General features: G+C 29.4%; 1 protein-coding gene across 1 annotated transcript in view; it reads left to right on the top strand.

The window, feature by feature from the left end:
- MIPOL1 (mirror-image polydactyly 1) overlaps positions 1 to 21416 on the top strand; it is a 255695-nt gene that overhangs the window by 9101 nt on the left and 225178 nt on the right. The window contains exons 2-4 of the mRNA XM_081290704.1: positions 9317 to 9536; positions 11040 to 11175; positions 12536 to 12641. Coding sequence (XP_081146830.1) covers positions 9317 to 9536; positions 11040 to 11175; positions 12536 to 12641 — 462 coding nt within the window. The remainder of the gene's footprint in view (positions 1 to 9316; positions 9537 to 11039; positions 11176 to 12535; positions 12642 to 21416) is intronic.

Genomic DNA, 21416 nt, shown 5'->3' with positions numbered 1-21416 from the left:
CCCTGATCTTCTCCAGTTCACAACCTGACCTTTTGAAAAATTGGCTGGGCTAAGCTGCAGAATTTGGGTGTAATGGTTATTGTTAACTCCAGCTTTAGGATTTATTAATTTGTGTGATCAAGACTTACCTATACTTCAAAGTTTCAAAAGACCAAACACAATCATCCATCCATTAGAACTAACATTATGTTTCAGTGATTCCTGCTTAGTGTCTGACTGGTGATTCTTCTGTTTTGTTTTCTGAATCTAAAGATGATCTTAAACAAAATGAAACACACATAAATAGAATCTTTTTTTTTCTCTTAATACTTATTACTGGAAAATTTGTCTTCCATAAATTATTTACAAAATTGTTGAGTTCATAGACAGTTGGTATATGTTCATACTTAAATAAAAATATGTACTTGTTAAATCTATTTTACTTTCAGTTGTATAAATATAAGACTTACTCAGTTTATGTTTTTAATTACTTTTTAAATTATTCTTATGATAGGAAAAGCTGAGAAAGGCTACAGAGATTAGAAGTCTCTTATAAAGAGCTAATATCACTAGAAAAGAAAAAGAATAAAGATTTACCATTATGTTAATCAAATTTTAGGATAGTTTTCACTATCATTTCAGCCTAAATAATATTTTTAATATTTTAAATCAGGTGACGTAAGTTTTACTGAACTTTAATTTATGTATGTTCATAAGTAACTAGGTAGCCTTAACATTAGGAGATTACACCGTTCTACTGTGTGCATTACCTTCCTGTAGTAGGATGTTGAAACTGAAAATTTTAAACATTGTGAAAAAATTTCATAAATATTTATATATTTTTAATAGTTCTTACAGAGATATCTGAACTTTTTTCCCATCAGAATAAATACTAACGTGTTTATGACTGTTTCAGACTTGGAGAGACGAACAAAAACTTTTTTTAAAAAATTTGATGTAGTGCCACCATTTTGCATAGGTATTTTAATAATAAAACAAACTACACAATTCCAATAGAGCATTTCTTTGAATAGCTGTTGAATAATTTGAAATCGGGTACATCATCAGTTCTTTGAATTATTATAATCAGAGATAAAGCCATCTCACTACTTACTTTTTTTTATTGGTTATTCAAAACATTACAAAGCTCATGACATATCATCTTTCATACATTTGATTCAAGTGGGTTATGAACTCCCATTTTTACCCCAAATATAAGTTGCAGAATCACATCGGTTACACATCCACATTTTTACATAATACCATATTTCACTACTTACTTTTGAGTTCTATGTTTATCTAGATACACAATCACATATAGGAGTACAAAGGATACAGTTTGGCCCTAATATCCAAATGAGTAAGTCATGTGATATTGACAGAATTCTTGATTTTCTGGCTTTACAAACCTTTGTAAAAGATTAATTCAGTATCTTACACCTACATCTAGTCTCTACTCTCCCACGTTTTTTATTTCCTCTCAATATATGTACATTGTGCCTAATTAGAACTACATAAGAATCTCTATATCTATGCTTTCCAGTGGTCAGCCACTTGTCACAGGTGGCTCCAACCTGAAATATGCTACTAGTACAAAAAAGAACTATAATAAAATTTCTCAAAATAATTTTTGTATTACATGTTAAAAAATATTTGTGATGTTAATATTACTTGTTTCTTGTTTAATGTACTTACTAGAAAACATAAAATTTTCTAAACAGCTTGCATAATATTTCTCAGGATCTGGATGACTGAGCAAATCACTGGAACCATTCCCATTCTGCAATCAGACTTTTGTTTATTTCTTTGCAAGTATTACTCTTGTCTGCCTCCCTGACTCATTTTTCATCTCACCTGAAAGCAGATACACTTTTTTGTTGTTGTTGTTTATTTACCTTAACATTCTACTCAGTATTTGGCACCAAATTAGTGCTAAATAAATGTTAAATATAAAGTATTCATTTTAATGCTTGTTTGCTTTATATATATCTTTAAAATGATACATCAGTATTTCCTTTCCTTGACTCATTTTATTTCAGTGAATTTTTAAAAATCTAATGTATCTATTGATATTTTGCTGTTTCAGGAACATGAGTGTAATAGGAAGCTTACACCAAAAAAAAAAAAAAAAAAAAAAAAGGGGTTGCAGGGGTGATAAATACAAATGAGAAGACCATAAGTTGTTGAGACTTCGGTTATGTGTCCAACAACTTGTTGATGATTAAGTTAGTGATGAGATCTAAAAATAAACAAAACAAAAAGATATGTTATAATTTCATTTTTATTTAAACCAAAACAGCCTAGCAGTATAGTGACAGTCTTTATGAAGGACATTAAGTGTGCAGAAAACAGGAAGTGAAAATTATAGTTTTGTTTATCTTATTCCTGTTGAAGCCAAAAAACAAATAAAGCCCTGAGAGAGTTGGTGTACAATATCCAAGTAAGAAGTTTGCATTTTTTAACACAAATGTCTAAAAATTACCTAATTTCCTGTGATTTCTAAGTCAGATTTTCTCTGAAAGATAACAGACTGTATTCTACTTGCTGTCATCCTGATTGTAATTAAAAATATTATATGCTAAATAGTGAATACTAAAATTATGTAATGGAATTAGATTATTTAGAGTTTCTGTTTACCTGTCATGAGACTGAATTAATAGAAACAAACTTTGTATAGGACTGAGTTTTCTTTCAGAATCTTTTCTTTCAGAATTTCTAAATTTCAAAGTACTATTCTTATGTACTGATTTTACAATCTCATAAAGCTTTTTAAAAATAATGTGTTAATTACAAATTTTAGCTTTCTTAAGTATTCCCTTTTGTTGTTTGTATTTGTCAGGTTAGATATCATTTTATTTATTTTCCATTTCCATGTCTTCTGAACATTTTAATAAGAAAGTACTATATACATTAATGTTTCTAAAAGATTTTTTTTCCACATAGTTGCTAGCATTTCCTGAAAGAAAACAATAAACATATAAGAAACAGTGTTGCCTTCTTAGGATAGTATTCTGATTCTAGCTGCATAACCATATGATAACCACAGACCATCAAATAAAGTTTGTTTAGGAAATTTGAGAAATGTTTTAATATGGAAGTTAGAGTAATAACTAAGACAATAGATGTCTTTCTTGCTTTTGTTATTAATATTGAGGGAAATTAATTAAAGATATAAACTTGAATTGAAAATTTGAATATGATCCAGAGTGTGTGATATTTATCTCATAGAATGGATAGGAGAAATTATAACAGTGAAACTTTTAGCAAAGCAGATTTAAAGATAATATTTAACATTTATTGTGTATTCTGTGTGATGATTTTCTAAGAGATATTTAATTTAAATAGTTTAGTCCTCATAACTACCTTTTGAGGCCATTGCTATTACATTGTACTTCTTACTGATAGGGGAACTGCTGAGAGGTTAAATAATTTACTAAGCATTATACAGCCATGTTATGGAAGTCAGCATTCAAGCCCTGTGGTCTGTCTTTACAACCCCTGCACTGATTGTGGTTTTTCTTGGAAAGTCTAAATACATCAGTGTAGTTAGACAACTTGGTTAGTCAGCTTTTGCTTTGCACATACTCATATTAGGTGGGATCACTATGATATGACTTATTTCTGATGTGCTTTTCTACTGCTATTTTGTTTGGGGATAAAAGCACATATAATATGCATCTATGTGGAAAACATATCCTCTCTTCCACAAAATAAGGAGTTGGTTTGAAATATTTACTATAAGAAATAATTATCTTTTGGATGGATGAATAGGTAGGTAGGTATGTAGGTAGGTAGGTAGACAGAACTATATTTAAATTAAAGAATTATTAGAAATTATTAGAAGCCACTAGTTGATAACTGTTGTTATTATTTTGAAACTAATTTTATATTTAAGAAATCCTTAACTATCCCCAATTTTTTAAAATGTGGGGCTACTGTAGTAATTAAATCATCATATCAAGTTTACAATTTCATAATAAAAGCATGGTAATCAACAATATAGGAAAGATAAGCAATGTGCATTAGGTTTTTGTTCTTTACATTTTTATGAAATCAAATGCTAAGGTATAAGTAATATTCTTCTTCTCTACCCCCCTCATCCCCATCCCCCCAAAAAAAGAATGTAAAGTGTTGCCATTGCATTTAAAGTGTCAGACAGCACGTTAACAAATTATTTCCACTATGGTTCATTTTAGATACAAATCTGCCTAACTAATACCTTCATTTTAGGAGGTAAGAGATTTACTCATTTGAATGTATTTGTCCATATTATTTATATCCCCTTGTCTCTTTCTGTCCCTGAGCTCTCAGGTAGCTGGGATGTTGCTATTCTGAGTAACCTGGTAGATCCCTAGAGACAATTCTAGCTCAACCACTCTGAAGAAACAGCTCTGTAAACAGTATTGACCCCCCAGGGGACCATCAAATCTGTTTACACAGATACCAGTTGTCACAAACTATTTACAAAGCCAGGCAGAACAGAATTTCCCAGCCTCTAAGAATCCGTATTTGATTCTAACCATCTCTTTACTTCTGTATAGTAGTCATGAAATAAAGGTTATTTTCGATTATTAGTAATTATCTCTTGGGTAGCATCAATTTAACTGAGTATATTATACATTAATGTATAATTGTATGGAGAATACAACTTAAAAGGGGATCTTATAGCTTTCTTTTCTAAGATAGGAAATAGTATCATTATACTGTTAATTTTCTACACTAAGGAATTGAGGATTTAATACTAGCATTGAGTTGGCAGAACTGACATCCCCAGAAGTAAAGAAAGAATTCATTAGATCACAAAAATGATCCATTGAAAACAGCATGAAAGTCACTAGAGAGAGTGATGGGATCTTCAAAGCACATAATGCAGCTACTACCATGCACACATATTAAATACCAAGTTAAAAAATAAATTCACCAAATCCACCTGATTTTTCCAGATGCATAACTCTAGCAATAGCTATAGGTGTCATTTTAGATGAATACCTGGTAATAGTAGTATCCATAATATCATTTTTAGATAGTTAGAGAATGATTTTAGTATAGTATCTAATGATAACATTAGATACTAAAAGCAAATTTTGGGAAGTATATTTTGACACAATTGAATTCTCTTATCCAATAAAACAGTGTGCCTACGGAACAGCAGATAAAGGAATTGATGTAGTCATAAAGATTTTCCATTTTAAATCTCAAAATCAGACTTAATAGACTTATGAATTATGAAGGAGATTAATTTAGTCTCTGAATTCATATGGAGAGATGAATTTAAATAATATTCAGTTGGTCAAAATGATAGAACAGTTAACAATGACCTTGATTAAACACAGATGTGAATTACTAAAGAGTGTTTCCAAACCATGTGAAATAGAAGAATCAATAGAATGGTTTTAGTTTTTTAAGTTTTCATCTACCTAGAGATAAGTTTAAATCAGAAGTGAATATCTTTTTGTTTAACATTTATCTTTTTAATTGATTAGTGTGCAAAACAGTCCTTAACTTCACTTTTATGGCCTTTTATTGGCTTACACATTTATATTTCTTTATGTAGGTCTTTAAAAATTGAAGGGGCAGTACAAATAAGCTCAGCTAAAGTTTTTAGTAGCTTCATCCCAGTATCATTTCTTAAAGCTCTTTCTCCTGGGTTGAAGATTTTAGGAAAATAATTAAAGACTGAATTTAGAATTACTCTTCTCTTGGTTGGAGTAAGTACTAATTTAGAAGTTGTATATAAATTGGGTTTTTGAATAAGGAAGAGAAAATTTGTCAAAATGTAAGATGATAGAACAGTACCTTGAAATTATTCTTGAAAGGTCAAAAGTATCATACTTGCTACTTGCTCTCAAGTATTTCAAAAAATGTGGGTGTAGTTAGATAAGGAAACAAAAATATTAAAGTGAATATGATAAAATGTTAATATATGCGAAACTAGGAAAAGAGTATATAGGAATTCTTTGTACTGTTTTTGCAATGTTTTTAATAAGACTAAGTATTTTAAATTAACAGGTAAAAAGAATATTCTCTGTCATCACTTTTTGTTGGCTTTTTCATCTGTCTTCTTTAACATCTTTTTTCTGTAGTCATTGAAAACTCATGTCTGGCTTCCAGTTCTACTTTTCATTTCCTGCTATTTTGCTAGATGACTTTAGTTCCGTCAGAATAACACTTTAAGCACACTGATCCCTTAGTGTCCTCTTCTCATCAGTTTGTTTGATCAACACATTTCCAAATGAAGTGCATCTTGGACTTTGTCCTTACCTGTTTATTATTTTAGGAATCTTCACTCCTTGTCAAATCTTCTCCTTTCGATAAAAGAAATATCTCTTTGTTTTTCCCAAATCTTTTCCTTCTCCTCTTTATCCATTCGGATTCTTCTTTTCTCCTCCTTTTATTATAGTCTGCCAATGTTTTTTTTTTTTTTTGAGTATGCTAAACTTTAACTCTTTGGCAGTTCTGTACTTTGCATATTCCCATCTGTCTTTTTTTGAAGCAAATTCCTTCATGAGGTCCTGTAGAGTCTTCCAGTTGAATATTAGTATGTCTAAAATATGCTGTAAAGATTTTGCCTAGATCTTGTTACATTTTGTTCAAATCAATGAATAAGTTTGCTGTCATCATTGATATATAAAGTCCTTGAGGGAAGTGTCTGTTTCTCATATTTGTTTTCACAGTACCTATCACAGGACATATGATGCTTTGGGGTGTTCCTGAATAAGTAAATTAATTTGAAAGGTCAAATGTAATACTTAAATAGGATACTGCAGTATGGCAGAGAGGAAGAGCATTGAAAACTTTCAGAGGATTGAACAATAGTTTGCTAATATCAATCAGTCTCTTTTACTCTAAAGTAAAATTAAATTCTTAGTAGAAAAATATGGATATTCCAATTTGCAGAGCAGGCTTCAAATGTCTGATGGGTAGTTCAAATTAAAAAAGCTTTTACTACTGGAAAAATTTAGAAATATCCAGAAATAGATTCAAATCACACCACATAGGTTCTTTAAAAAAAAAAACATTTTAAATATTAACTTTTAAACGTCTTAAAATTAAAATCCAGAAGTGCCAGAAATTGATGCATTTTTAAAAATAATACTTCAAGGGCCTATAATTACTAAGATCCTTAAGGGATTAACAGAGACCTCTTATTGGAAAGCTTTCATGTCTACTGTAAGACTTTGAAGAAAATAGTCCAGTTACAGGTAAAATAATGGTAAAGAAAGAGAGCTGTAAAACTGTTAAGCAAATAGCAAGTATAGATATCAGGAATGGGCTAAGGGAAACACTAGGTTAGGAGTAAAAGGATCAAAGAAGAAAGATACTGAACTAAACCTATGAGTAGAGAAGGTGAGGAAATGGAACAAGTTTAGATAATGTTAAATTTGGTCTCAACCAGGTCAGAGAGGACTGAAGAGTATTAAAACAGTTGGTGTGGTGTTATCTCAGGGAAAAGGGATTTTTATGTAGTTGGCAGTACTCCATGGTTCAATTCTGTTTCCTTTTGAAGAATGTTTGTACCTCATAAACTGAAATATGGTATTTGGCCCTAAAAATTTTTTATGATATGTCTCTGAGTACCATTTTTGTTATTTTGATATTACTTTCAGTAATACAATTCTTTTTCATTGAATTAATTATACAGATATATGCTAGTGTTGGAAAACATGATTTGTTAATGATATAAAGGATTTTCTTAGTTCCATTTATCAAATTTCTTTCTTCAGATTTTGAGGATTCCATTCTACTAATTAATACTAGCCTATCCTAGAAAAACAGGATGGTGAATGAACTAAAGCAAATTAAATATAGAGTTCTGAGGTGTCAAAAGCTGTCAAGTGATCTTCAGTTACAAGATTTCAGTTTCTAACATTATTAGTTTAAACAGAATATAACATTAAAATGTCCTAGCTAGCCCACAATATATAATTATGATAGCACTTTCTCTCTTCTAATACACATTCTCCTCAGTGTGGAGTCAAAAGTAATTTTTTAAAAAACAAATTATTTATAGATAGAAGTAGATTTACTACTAGCTACTCATAAGAACAAAATCCAGATTTGGATTAACTGGCTATATTTATCACGAGTAATATATTTAGAAAAAATACTTGAAGTACCTTATTTATGAGTGTTTCTGTTTTCTTTTTATTCTAAAACTACTCTTTTTCCTCAAAAGGATTTAAAGTTTGATGCTTTGGAGAAGTCATCACCAGAAAGCAGGTGAGATTCATATGCTTCTTAAAGACTTGTTTCTGCTGAAGTTAAAAAGTACTAATTACGATCAATATTAGACTTGCTCTTTTGATTTACTAGTGAAAAAACTTTTTTGTATATGTGTAAGATTTTCCCCCCAAAATTTATTATACCACTAAATATAGACTGTTCCTATGAAATAGTTAATATTTACTAAGTACAACTTAAAATATTTTTTGTGAGATAGCCAAGCATTACAAAGTAGATTCCCTTGTATATATAGTGCATTTCTGATAAAATGTTATAGTGATTATTATAAAAATAATAGCTAACGTTTATTGTAGTGTCTAGTACTAGGGCAATTAGTTAACTTAGTTCTCACAACAACTCATATAAGTGTTATTATGTTTGTATTTTATTATGTTTGTATTTTATGAATGGGTTGAATAACTCATCCAATATTTTGTTCTTAGCAAAGCTGGTATTACTTTACTGTAATCATTATTTTATTGTATCCTATTTTGAGGGATTTTGAAAATAATATCTGTGATTCATTAGTTCTTAATATTGAGTATATCCAGGAATTATTTGGGGAGATTTTAAAGTAGGAACTAGCAGGGCATGGTGGCACACACCTGTAATTCTAATGGCTTCTGAGGCTAAAGCAAGAGGATCACAGGTTCAAAGCAAGCCTCAGCAACTTAGTGAAGGTCTAAGCAACTTAACAAGACCCTGTCTCAAAATTAAAAAAAAAAAAAAAGTGCTGGAGATGTGGCTCAGTGTCTTAGCACCCTTGAAGTCAATATGCCATACTACCAAAAAAAAAAAAAAAAAAAAAAAAAAAAAAAAGTAGGGATGGGGTCATATTGTCTAGGGACTAGGTCCTTACTCTGAACTTTGGATTCTTAAAAACTCCTTGTCATTCCAACATTTAAATATGATGTAAACCACTGTCCTAAATGTCTTTTGATTGAGAAAATGGGAATATGAGTGGCAAGCACCACACTGTACATATTTATCTTATTACAATAAGACTAGTAAGTATATATTTCAAGCCATGAAAAAATATTCATTTGATTGAATACTTTTTAACATATAGTTATGGCATTTAATATAATTTGTTATTTTATTTGTTTACATACAGATATAGCCCACATTTATCTTGAACAAGATACTGTTGGGATAAATAAAAGTACACAGATAGATGAGCAACTCACTATGAATTCTAAGGGAAGCATGCATCAGAAATCCAGTGAGTTAGCCAATGAAGTCACATATGAGGACCCTGAAATACCAGGATGGAAATCTAGGAATTTTCAGATCTTCAGCCCTTATCCAGATGATGAGACATCTGAAAAATACAAGTGAGTTCTGTCAACCTTAGTTCTAGAAAGTAAAAATTGAGAGAACTTTTCCTTTCTTTCTTCATATATATATATATTGTTTTTATGATATTGATGAAATGAGTCTAGATAGCTAAGTGTAAATGCTTAGGTGAGTTTGAAGGAAGGCAAAGAGGTTTTATTCCTTGTTCAATTTTATTTTCTGTGGCCTTTCATTATGGATATTAAAATGACTTTTAAATTGCTATAAATGGGATATCATTCATCAAAGCCAAACAGTCAGTTCTAGCACAAATTAAGCCCAAAGATCTTTTGGTTTGGATTAGCACTTTTTTTCATTTAAATGAATTTGAATGCTTTTAAAAAGCTCTTCCACTCTACATTTTACCTTCCTTCTTATTTTATGTCCTATAGCTTTTACCCATCCACTTTGTCTATCTCATGAAGGAATTTGAATTTGTGATTCCTATGACATGATAATAGTCATGTGCTATAAAAATATTCTGAGATTAAAATATTCAATGATAATATAATTGTACTTTCAGTCTAGACAAAATCATATTTTCTAGAATACTATTTTAACAGAGTTTTGCATTGAAATTGCTATTTCCATTTACTTGTAAGTTATTCAGTAAATATGTTTTTGAGTGAATTTAACACATAATGAAGTAGATACTATATTGATTTGTTCCTGTATTGATTTGGTATGTTTTAGGGGGTTGAGGCAGGAATGAATGAAGAAGGCATAAACATTTCTATGAACACATGAGGAAAACGAATAGTAGAGCTTGGGCTAAAGACATATTATGGGATCTCTGGTATAATTGCAACAGGAGATTATGGAAAGTACTACTACACTGACTGTCCTAAACCTCACTGCTAAATTTCCTCTTAATGACTCCATATTTACCTATGCTTACAAATTGAATATAATGCCTTCAAAAAACAGCCCATATCTTCTCCCTTCCCTTCCTTTATACTACTTGATTACAAGTTGATACTCTTCTCAAATAGCCTTCAAAATGTCAAAACATTTCATTTCACTTACTCTTAAATGTTACACGAATAGGTTTTTATTTGAAAGTTTTGAATAGTGAAATATGATACTCTTTCCCCCCAAATAAAAAACTTACTTGACTTTTGTTTCCATTTTCAGAAAAGCAAGAAATTTAAGTAGAATCTCAACCTAAAATACAAATTGTAATAATATTTAGAGCCTCTAAAACCTAAACTGAAATAATATTTATAGCCTCTGAAGCCTGAATTATTTTATCAGATACACTCAACCATAAGTCTCAGATGATGCTAAATGCTTTTCATAAATTTAACTTTCATAGTTGATAAATTGGCAACTCTGTGACATTATGTTCTTTTTATCTATAATATTCTCTTATGTTCATAAAAAGACATTGTAAAATGGGTACCTTCACCTATTTATTATTAAAATTAAATCTGAAGTATAAAATTTATAGATCCTGTATAAAGTTGTACATATATATTGTGTAATGATTTCCTTTATTGCAGAATTATGGAACAAAGAAAGAATGAATTGCATTATGAACATATGATTCCTTGTCAAGTTACTCCAGACCTAAATAAAGAGACAACTGTAGCATTTCTTCTAAAAGAATTGGATATTCTCAGAACAAGCAATAAAAAGGTATAATACAGAAAGCCTGATCATTGTACAATAGCTTTCAGCTGTTGACCTTCTAAATTTTCTTTGTGGCCCATCATTTTTCAGTTTTATTATGTACTAGAAATAATGTAGTACACAGTAGTTGTGTACTTTTTGTTATCATATCTTGTCACCAATGTTGAGTCAAGTCATTGGTTGTAAAAGTAATTTTTTATTTTTCTGCCTTGCTAGTCAGTGATCTCATTTTGTTTTTCATAAATTTTGGGCACCTTATATAGGTACCTTAAAAAAAAAAAAGATTAAGTTTCTACCACAGTAAAACTTTCAGCATTATAAAGAATAAAAAATATTATAGACAGTTTCTTTACTTTCTTAATTTTTTTCTTTTTTTATTAGTATATGTACCCTATATTTTACCCCAATAATATATGTAATTGGACATTATAATAGCAAGGCCTGATGATATTTTCATTTACTTTGGGTTATACTGTTGCATTTTATCTAATCCATTTGTCTTATCATGTTTTATTTTATTATTGACTCTTATTCTAGGTACATTCCTCTGAGCACTAAATAATGTTAATAAATAATGTTCCTTTTTAAAAAAAAAAATTCTACATGCTTTTCTGATTTTTTTATATTTTCACTGTTTGACCTAACCAAACTGATGCACGATGTTAGGAATATTGATCACGTCTAAAGGAAAACAACACAAATGACAAAAGCCTGGGGAGGAATTAAAAATAAGAAACATGTAGAAGAATTCTGATATGAGAGCATGAGACATTTTCTGTACTTTGATTTATCAATTGCTACATGACAATTGTGAGTCTGGTACCAGTGCCAACTTAAAAGGAATATGACAAGGTGGCATTTACAGAGGCAGATTTGTACCAGATATTATGATTATTATCTTAATTAATTTTGTTTCAAAATATTGGAAGTACTAAGAAGCTATAAAACTGAAACATCCATTATTTTATTAGTAGTGGCCCATCTAAACCTTTTGCTTAAACAAAAAATAGGTGAGATTGCTTTTACTGTAGTTATTTTTATAATAATATTGTACTTCTTAGTTTTATCTACATACAAATTAAGTATGTAATAGAATGTTTTTATAATTATGATTACAGGTAATCATTACTTTATAAAATATCTTTCAAGCTTAAATTTTTACCCTGGAGTTCATAAATTTAGATAATTGAATGTAATATTATATAAAGGTTTAAGAAACAACAAAATTTTACTTTGGGATTAATCATAAATCTAGAAGACATTTTAAAGTGTTTTTATTAGTATATATAATTATATACAACAGTGGTATTCATTTTGAGAGGAAGACATTTTTAGATAAGAATTTATATTTTTAAATGTGTTTTAGCTTCAAGAAAAACTGGCTAAAGAGGATAAAGAACAGAGAAAATTAAAGCTTAAACTGGAACTCCAAGAGAAAGCAGCAGAAGCTAAAATTGCTGAAAAGGCAGCAGGTATAGTAGATGAGTGTTAGCATACAGCCTGAAGAATCACATACACGGTTATTATATGATGTGTCTTGGTGAATACTAGCATACTGCCGTATTTGCCAAAGGTGGGAAAGCTCTGCCTTTTTTTTTTTTTTTTTTTTTTTGGCTGCTTAGAAAATAGGTGGCTTTAACATCCTGGTACTGGTATTAGTGAGAGCTTTACCTGTATTCATACTGATTTGGGCATTAAATGCATTGTTAACACCATGTCAATCCAATCACAAAAAGGTTGTTTGTTTTGTTGGAAGGGCCTGAACAAACAAGGGGAAATAATGATTACCAGTGCCTCTACCTTTCAACCAGCAGTTCAAATACCACTTATTTTTTTTAGCTCGTTGAGAGGAAATATTTCCCCTTCGTATGAAGATAATCATATATTCATTACAAAGGAAATCTGCATTTGATTAAAAAATCTGTTTTGTACAATTAAGAAGTTAAAATTTGATTATATAGATAACGATAAGAGATCACGTTTTCCTGAGATTCAAGTGACAGGTTGCCACAGTTTAATGTTATAAATGACTGCCTTAAATATATTTTTGGAGTCTTGTCTTTATTCACAGGTCTTTTCAAGGGGAAAATTTTTGTAACATATCTGTGATATGTTACAGATATAAGCAAATGATTCTCAAGTCTGTGATATTCATGTATGTGTGTCAGTGTGGCTCTTTCCTTCATATTGTTTTCATGTGTTAAGAGAAATTTAATAAAATAGTACATGTTAGCATTCAGTGGCATTTTCACTAATTTAACATTTTTACATCAGTTGCAATGATTTTTTAAAATAACTTATTTTGTGATTAGACTGAGGTTATAAGTATGTTTTATAAGCCACCTGTAAAAGAATCTTGGTATCTAAGGTCAGATACATGGTTAATTAGTATAGCCTGTCTTCAAATATTATTTTGGAAAATAGAACTAAACATCATGAAGATATAACCAAGATGACCATGAATAAGTATGCCAGCTGAACACCATCATTGCTTTACTATTAATGTTAAACTGCTGTAATGTTTTTGTTTATTTATTATTGGGGAAAATATGAGAGTAATATATTTTAAGGAAAATTAATACTGTTAAAATGAATAATTCAAGTTTAGAATAATTTAGGAATTTTCTGGGTTTTTATAATCAAATACACACATATACGTAAATACATATTAACTGTTAGGATGGTATTGCATATAGAAAGTATGCTTGTTTAGAGGTATAGACATAAAAATTTAACTTTTCATATATCTTACAGAAGTAATTGGATAATTTTGGGACATTAAGACTTATTGAGAATCATGGGCATAGCATATTATCTCCTAGGGTGCTCATTAAGCAGTTAAATCTGTTGTATAATATAGCTAAGCATGCCCTTTAAATATTTATTGATATATTTAAGGTTCCCCTGGATAGAATATTTGAAACATGCATGCATAACATGGAGAAAATGTTCTTAGTTTCCAATCTTTTGCTTTGTTTTCCTTTGGTTTTTGCAGAATGTGAACAGTGTCATTCTATGTGATTTTATGTGTGTTTGAAACTCAGTTGTATCCTCTATCATGGTTAAATCTCAGATGGTTGACCCTTTTACCTTCCCTTCCTTTTTGTACATCACTGTTATCATCATCATTACCATTGGCACTGATTATTATACACTTCAATGTTTTATAAGAACAATGCTTAACTTCTTTACCAGTTGAATAAGAAAGTTTATCTAGAGCCCCTTATGTACAAGGCACTGCGTTAACCACTGGACATACATCAACAAATAAGACAGATTTCAATCATTTCTTTTTCTTTTTTTTTTCCCATCATTTCACAATCATATACCATACATGTGTGGGTAGATAGTGGTTAAATTCTCCGACTTTGGATTTAGACCTTTGTTCTAATCTTTTTACCACTTATCATGTGTAATAACACCTTCACTAAGCCTTGGTTAAAACCTACTATAGGTGGCTATGACATTTAAGTGAGATAATATTTATGAAGTGCTTAACCCATAGAAGTTACTCAGTAAATTATAGCTGTGGTGATGACAACTTTGTCACCATCGTTTTTCTTCAGACTTCTTCATTTAAAGGGGATATAATAATCAAAGTGTTTCTCATAATTCTGGAGTTATATAAGAAACTTGTTCCATACTAGTTCTATACACATATAACTACCCCATTGTTATTTATATATGGTTTTGTTTTACAAAGAATAAATTTCTGTTTCTTTTTTAAAGTATATTGATTATTTCAATAAAATGAACCTCAGTATTTTTCTAGGGATAATGAATACCCACTCTTTATTTTCTGTGATGCTAGGGATCAAAACTCAGGGCCTCAGGCATGCTAAGCACACTCTCAACCACTGGGCTACATCCTCCGCTCTTTTATTATTTATTTTGAGACACATCTCTAAGTTGTTCAGGCCAGTTTCAAACTTACTATCCTTCTGTCTCTGCCTCCTGAAGTAGCTAGGAATATGGCTGTGTGTCATCTCCCATGTACCAGTTTTTCATTTTGTCTAATTTTTCATTATAATCTTATTGAGAAAGTTGGAAAATATGATAAAATTTTAAAATCTCTACAAAATGAAAACATGAAAAATGTAGCCTTAGGAAAAGCAGAATGTACAGCTTATTTCTTCCTATGTGTTGACATTAGGGGGAAAAATTATCTCATTGCGGCCATGTAGGAATTTTAACTTCGTTTTGACTTACTTAGTTATACACATGGATAATATCATTTGAAAATTATTAGCATATATGGTTTTCAAACACTAGGAAAAAATTTAGAGAAATATGTTAGAAACATTGAATATTTGTATTTAAGTGTCTATTCTCACATAAAGTAAGTGATTAAACATTTCAAAATTTATTTTAATGAAATTGAGTTTAACAATAAGAGATAATATTGTATAGTATGATTTGTAGCCATTAATTTCCTCTTATGTCAGGGATGTGTTTATAACTCTCAAAAATAGCTACTTAAACCTTTCCTTTTTCCTAAATAGTCTCAGTGGGCATTGTTTAGTATTTGTTGTGTCTTTAAGTTTTATTTTTCTGTTGCTTTTACAGTATCCAGATAATATTTAAATTTTGCGTAAAAATATTTAAATAATGTTTTTATGTTATTTTGTGATATTTAAAATATTTATGTTTCTTTAAAAGCCTTATTTTTCTATTTCTTGAAAGCTCACGTTAGAGCCTCTGCTTTATGTTAGTTATTTTTCTTTCTTGCATGTCATCCATTAAAGATTAGCTGTGGAAGGTTGGAGCATGGAGAGATTATGAATGACAGAACAACTCCTGTAGAATAATAATCAGTTTTTGGTATTTAATGCTGTTTGACTTTTGCAGACACATTTCTTATTAACCTTTGGTACAAAGAGAAATCCAGGTTCCTGATATCTCATGGAGAAGATGAATTTGAGATCCTCTTCCAATTAAACTGAAATAAAGCCAATATTGGGTTTTAGCCAAAAGAACTCCTTAGTTCCTAAATCTTGTGTTTATAAGTCAGTCTGTCTGTCCGTCTATCTATCTGTCTACATTTTAGTAATTCAGTGATTATATAATTTGCCTAACTTACTTATACCCAAAATGCAAGCACTTAAAACTGCTTTTTCTCTGTAAACATAGATTCCTTCCTGTGCATCCAAATTTAGGGAAATAGTAAATTAAAAAATTGTCAATTCCTTCTTATTACAGAGAATGTTAATTTCACTTTGGTAAGGAAGAATTTAATTTTTATTACCAGAGGATCAAAACATAGAATCCCTGAAACTTACATCTAAAAATTTCTCTATTTAGGTTCAAATGTAAATCTTTAAAATATAGATATGTAATCTGTCATAATAGCAGATATATTAATTTACCATAATTAATTAATATGGAAAATAAGAATTATTGTGTAATAGAAAAGTTCACATTATTACCTTGTAAAAAGATTGTTACTGTATACCAGATTTCAAATGATATTGACCATATACTAATTACAAGAAGCATAAAAAATAGGATATTTACTTCTTAAGAAATAATTCACATTGGAATCCCATTTTTTTCATGTATATAATAATGACCATCAATAAAATATGATAACTTACAGGTTATCAATAAAATATGATAGCCTTTCCTCTAATACTTGAATGCCTTAACAGCATTAAGTTATAATGGAACAGTAAATCTTTATTTATAGTTATTTTTTAATTCATAAGGAAAAAGCTGTTCTAGAATATGACCAGTAATTTCAGATGAAAACAGAAAGAACTATCTGTATGAAATAGAGGAGGTAGAAATATTGATAGTTAGAATGTTAATTATATTACTGTCTTTGGCTACAGAATTCTGTGGATGCAAATCAGGATATATTTTGACAAGTATCAGCCAAATAATACTTGAGGATAAAATAGGGTCATTTTGTATTCTCTCTCCCAAGAAAAGTGTTTTGTTTTGTTTTGTTTTCTGGGAAAATTGTTTGAAATAAAGTTTTAGTGGACAAGACAATCCATTACATACAGCAGTAACCAACAATTGGAAATATTTTATTAGATATGGCATTTTGGGATTTAACATGATATTTAAGACCATATAAATATCAGATATTTAAGACCATATAAAACTAAATGTTTTACAAACAAATACATAAACAACTTTTCAGAAAGTGATCTTAAAACTTTCACTTTGGGTTCTAAAGAGGAAATGATACTGAGAATGTTTAGGTAGCAGTTACTTTTCACTTTTGGTATCAGTTAAAATTTAGATTGTTTATGTAGTAAATAAGTAAAATACTGTTAAATTATATTTCAAAAGCCAAAAGATTATTGATATTGATTTTAATACTTTAAGGATAAACATATCTGTTTCATACTTTTTAACTTCAATATAAATGTATTAAATTTTAGAATGCTAATACGGAGCATATTTCAAAAAGTGTTTTTATATTATATTTGAGTTATCTATAGTACATACATATAGAGAGAGAGACATCGATATACATTACTGAGGGGTTTATTTTAAAATTTTGTGTTTCATATTTTTGCTACTATTTTATATAATTTTCTAATTAATCTTTAACAATTTATGTACTGGTGCTGAATATGAATTTACAGCAGCTTTTTAAAGGAAAGTTTGATAGTATATCTCTTAAGATTTTAAATAGTTGACTTATAATGTAGTCAGCACACTTCTAGGAATTTTCTTCCTTAGATATGCATATTTATAAAATAGATTTGTGTTCAAAGATTTCATTACATTAATGTGTACGTAAGGAATAGTTGAGGACAGTGTAAAATCCAATATTAGGAACATCTTAGTTGAATAAAATATGGCATGTCCAAATGATAAAAATTTCATGCACTATTTTGTTTCTTTTGAAGAATATTTAACAGTATAGCAATACATTACTTATTTTCAGTATTCACAGAAACTTAAAACTATGGTAAACTATTTGTCTCCTTTAAATTTTTATATGAGCCTCTACTACTTTTTAATCAGAAAAAGTTACTTACAAAATAATGTAAATTTTTGAAAAATGTACTCCAGTTTTAGAAAAACACAATAATCTAACCTATAAAACAAGTTCTAAAGTAAAAAATTGAATTATGCATTGTGGTGCCTAAAGCAAGCATCAGACTACTTGAAGTAGGTTTTGGATAATTTTTACTGGCATGGAGGCTTTACTGTTTCTTTTTAAATTTCCAATCACCAGTTTACACAAAGAAATAAAAATGATAACTTTAAGACATTAAAAAGCATATAGTACAATGTTTGTGGTTCTGAAATGTCTATGTGGTAATTTAATAAAACACTCATTATTGATATATTTAAAGGAGTCTATTTAACATTATAATAAATCTCCCCAGAATGGTTACTTTTAAGTATGAAGCTGTAACAGTAACTATTCATACACTCTTATTTCATACATAGATTCTTTCATATATAGGAAAAGGGCAGTCTTTTACAAAACCATTTTTTGTTTTGGAACATGAATTGTATTCAGTGATTATTTGATATGTTTAAATTCCTAATTACTTATTCTTCCCTCTCTTTAATTCAGCATTTTATGTTTATATAACTACCATGAGAATGTTAACAGATTGTTTTATCTGAGAAATATCTTTCAAATATATTACTTAGAGAATCATGATTCAGTGTTTAAACTAGAATGTTTTCAAATATATGGTCTCATTCCTACTATATTTTAAAACTAGTTTGAAAAGTATAGAACATGTAGACTTGGGTTCTACTAAGAAAATATGTACTCTGCTTTGACTCAATAAACTCATACTTTAGTGTGGTTCAGCTTATTCATATTTACTCATGCCCATATTAGAAAACAATTAGCTTACTAAACAAATTTGAGTATTTGGTGGGGGGTGGGGGTAAGGTTGATCCTCTCTGAATCTTTCTCATTTGACTAAGAATTATAGGATATTTGATAACCATGTTTAAAAATGGAGATATCCAAATATTATTGTAAACACCCAATGATTTGTTTTACCTACAATATAAGTATTTTACTTGGTTGGCTTACATAGTAGCTAATAATATTTGTTAATGTAATTTAACTGCTGTGAACCTTTACTGAACAAATATTGAAATTTATTCAAGCCAAAGAAAGAGAATCTCTAATGACTTTTGTTAAAGCTTCTATTTAATAGTTAAGGAGAAAAGTTTGTATGACATACGAGATGCAATTAACAGTAGATTTTACATTTAATAAAAAGAAAGAAGCATGCGTATTTGCTTTATTCATTCCATCATAATTTGCATTAGAGCTGTGGGTGTTTAATGAGCAAATTCCAACTAAAATGCTATATTGATTTTCTAGTGAACTTTGTAATAGTCATCTACCTTGGAAAAGCTCAGTGTTTACAATTAAGTTTTCTTTACTAAAAATGTTTGAGAGTTGCATATTGATTCTTTAAAAGTACTGAATTCTGAAAAGAATCAGGTTTTTATAATAAAAAATTTTTACATGTAACTTAATGTTGAAAATTAACATACAGTGATACTTTAATTTTAAAAAATTTCTTATTCATAAATCATATGACCAAATTATACATGTGTCGTTTATACAAGTTATCTGGCATTTTTAAATGTAACCTTAGAATACTTAAATGGTACCTTCTTTGAAATATACATATACATGTTTAGATCTTAAGCAGCATTATATATAAAGAAAAAAACTTTTTTCCTGATGACACAGCACCAAATAAACCCTTCATATAAAATATTTTTACCCTTAAGTACAAAATAACTTATTATAAACCCCAAGATATTATCTTTACCCCTTTCATCAGATGCTGTTGTATGTAAAGTGAAACATAACTTGGATTAAATCTGCTTTATGAAGCTCTGATCACATTTTATAGAAATAGTAGGAAACCTGTTGGTATTTAAAATTTTCTAATTATTTATTACTAAAATCTACTAATTTATGTATACCATGACAGAATATTCCAGGTGACAACATATCCATGTTAATTTGTAATGAGATTGTGATTTTTACATCTTATCATCTTACAAATTTTACATATTTATAATTTAGTTAAACTTTCCAAAAAATCATGATACTTTGTATAGATTAGTGTCATTATGGTGTGCAGCATAAAATATACAATGGGTTCTGAATTATTTCTCTTTCAGTTTGTTTATAATTTTTTCATGCCAATGAAAAAGGAGAAACTTTGAACCCAATTTTTTTATATGTGTGGTTCAAAATAATCAAAATCACATTATTCATACATACACACACAGTCACATTGTGAGTCTGTGAGAATCCACTTTATTTTATTTACCTATTTGGCCAAGACTTTTTATATATTGTCTAATTTAATTTTTCCTAACAATTACCTAGGGTTTGTTTTGTTCTTGGTACCTTGGATTGAACTCAAGGGTACTTGACCACTGAGCCACATCCCCAGCCATATTTTGTATTTTATATAGAGACAGGGTCTCACTGAGTTACTTAGCACCTCAGTTTTGCTGAGGGTGGCTTTGAACTGGAGATCCTCCTGCCTCAGCCTCCCAAGCTGCCAGGATTACATGCGTGTGCCACCATGCCCAGTTTACACATTGTTTTATTATATCCATTTTATATACCTGCACTGCAACTAAAATAATTGAAGAAATTTACAAAAACAAGGTGCTGAAATTTAGTATCTTGCTTAGAGCTAAATAAAAATCCATATTCTTCTATACACTGTGCTGTTTTCCATACCAGATTTTTTTTTCCCCCTTAGCTACTATGATTGTCTTCCCTGGAAGAAGATTGCATAGAATTAGAATGAAAAAGTATAATTCATTTTTGGCTATTACATTGTGGACAGAAATGCATTTTGAAACAGCATGATGAATTAATAAGATGGTAGCATTCTAATATAGCCATAGGCAGCCAAATAACAGTAATGATGATTCCTTTAAATAAGTAAAGATAGAAGAAGTATGAACATTGTGCCAAGAGGTACTATTTCTTCCAAAAACTATTCATAAGAATTTCTTGATTAAACTTACCTAAATTGTTGGTTAAAATCATTTGATTTTATATAGGTGAATATTCAGTTATTTCAGTGTAGTTTGTCATATATTTTGTTTATCCATTCATATGCTAATAGAAATTTGAATTATTTCCAGATTTTGATTATTAGCTTGTGTTATTTGTGTTAGTTTTTTGTATGAACATATGCTTTAATTTCTCTTGGTAAGTACCTATGAGTGGAATAGCTGAATTTTATGGTAGGAATATTTTTAACTCT

This window comes from Spermophilus citellus (assembly GCF_964194105.1).
Source record: "Spermophilus citellus genome assembly, chromosome: 4".
Classification (NCBI taxonomy): Eukaryota; Metazoa; Chordata; class Mammalia; order Rodentia; family Sciuridae; genus Spermophilus; species Spermophilus citellus.
Note: the sequence above shows the minus strand (reverse complement) of the source record. Positions and strands in the feature narration are given on the sequence as shown.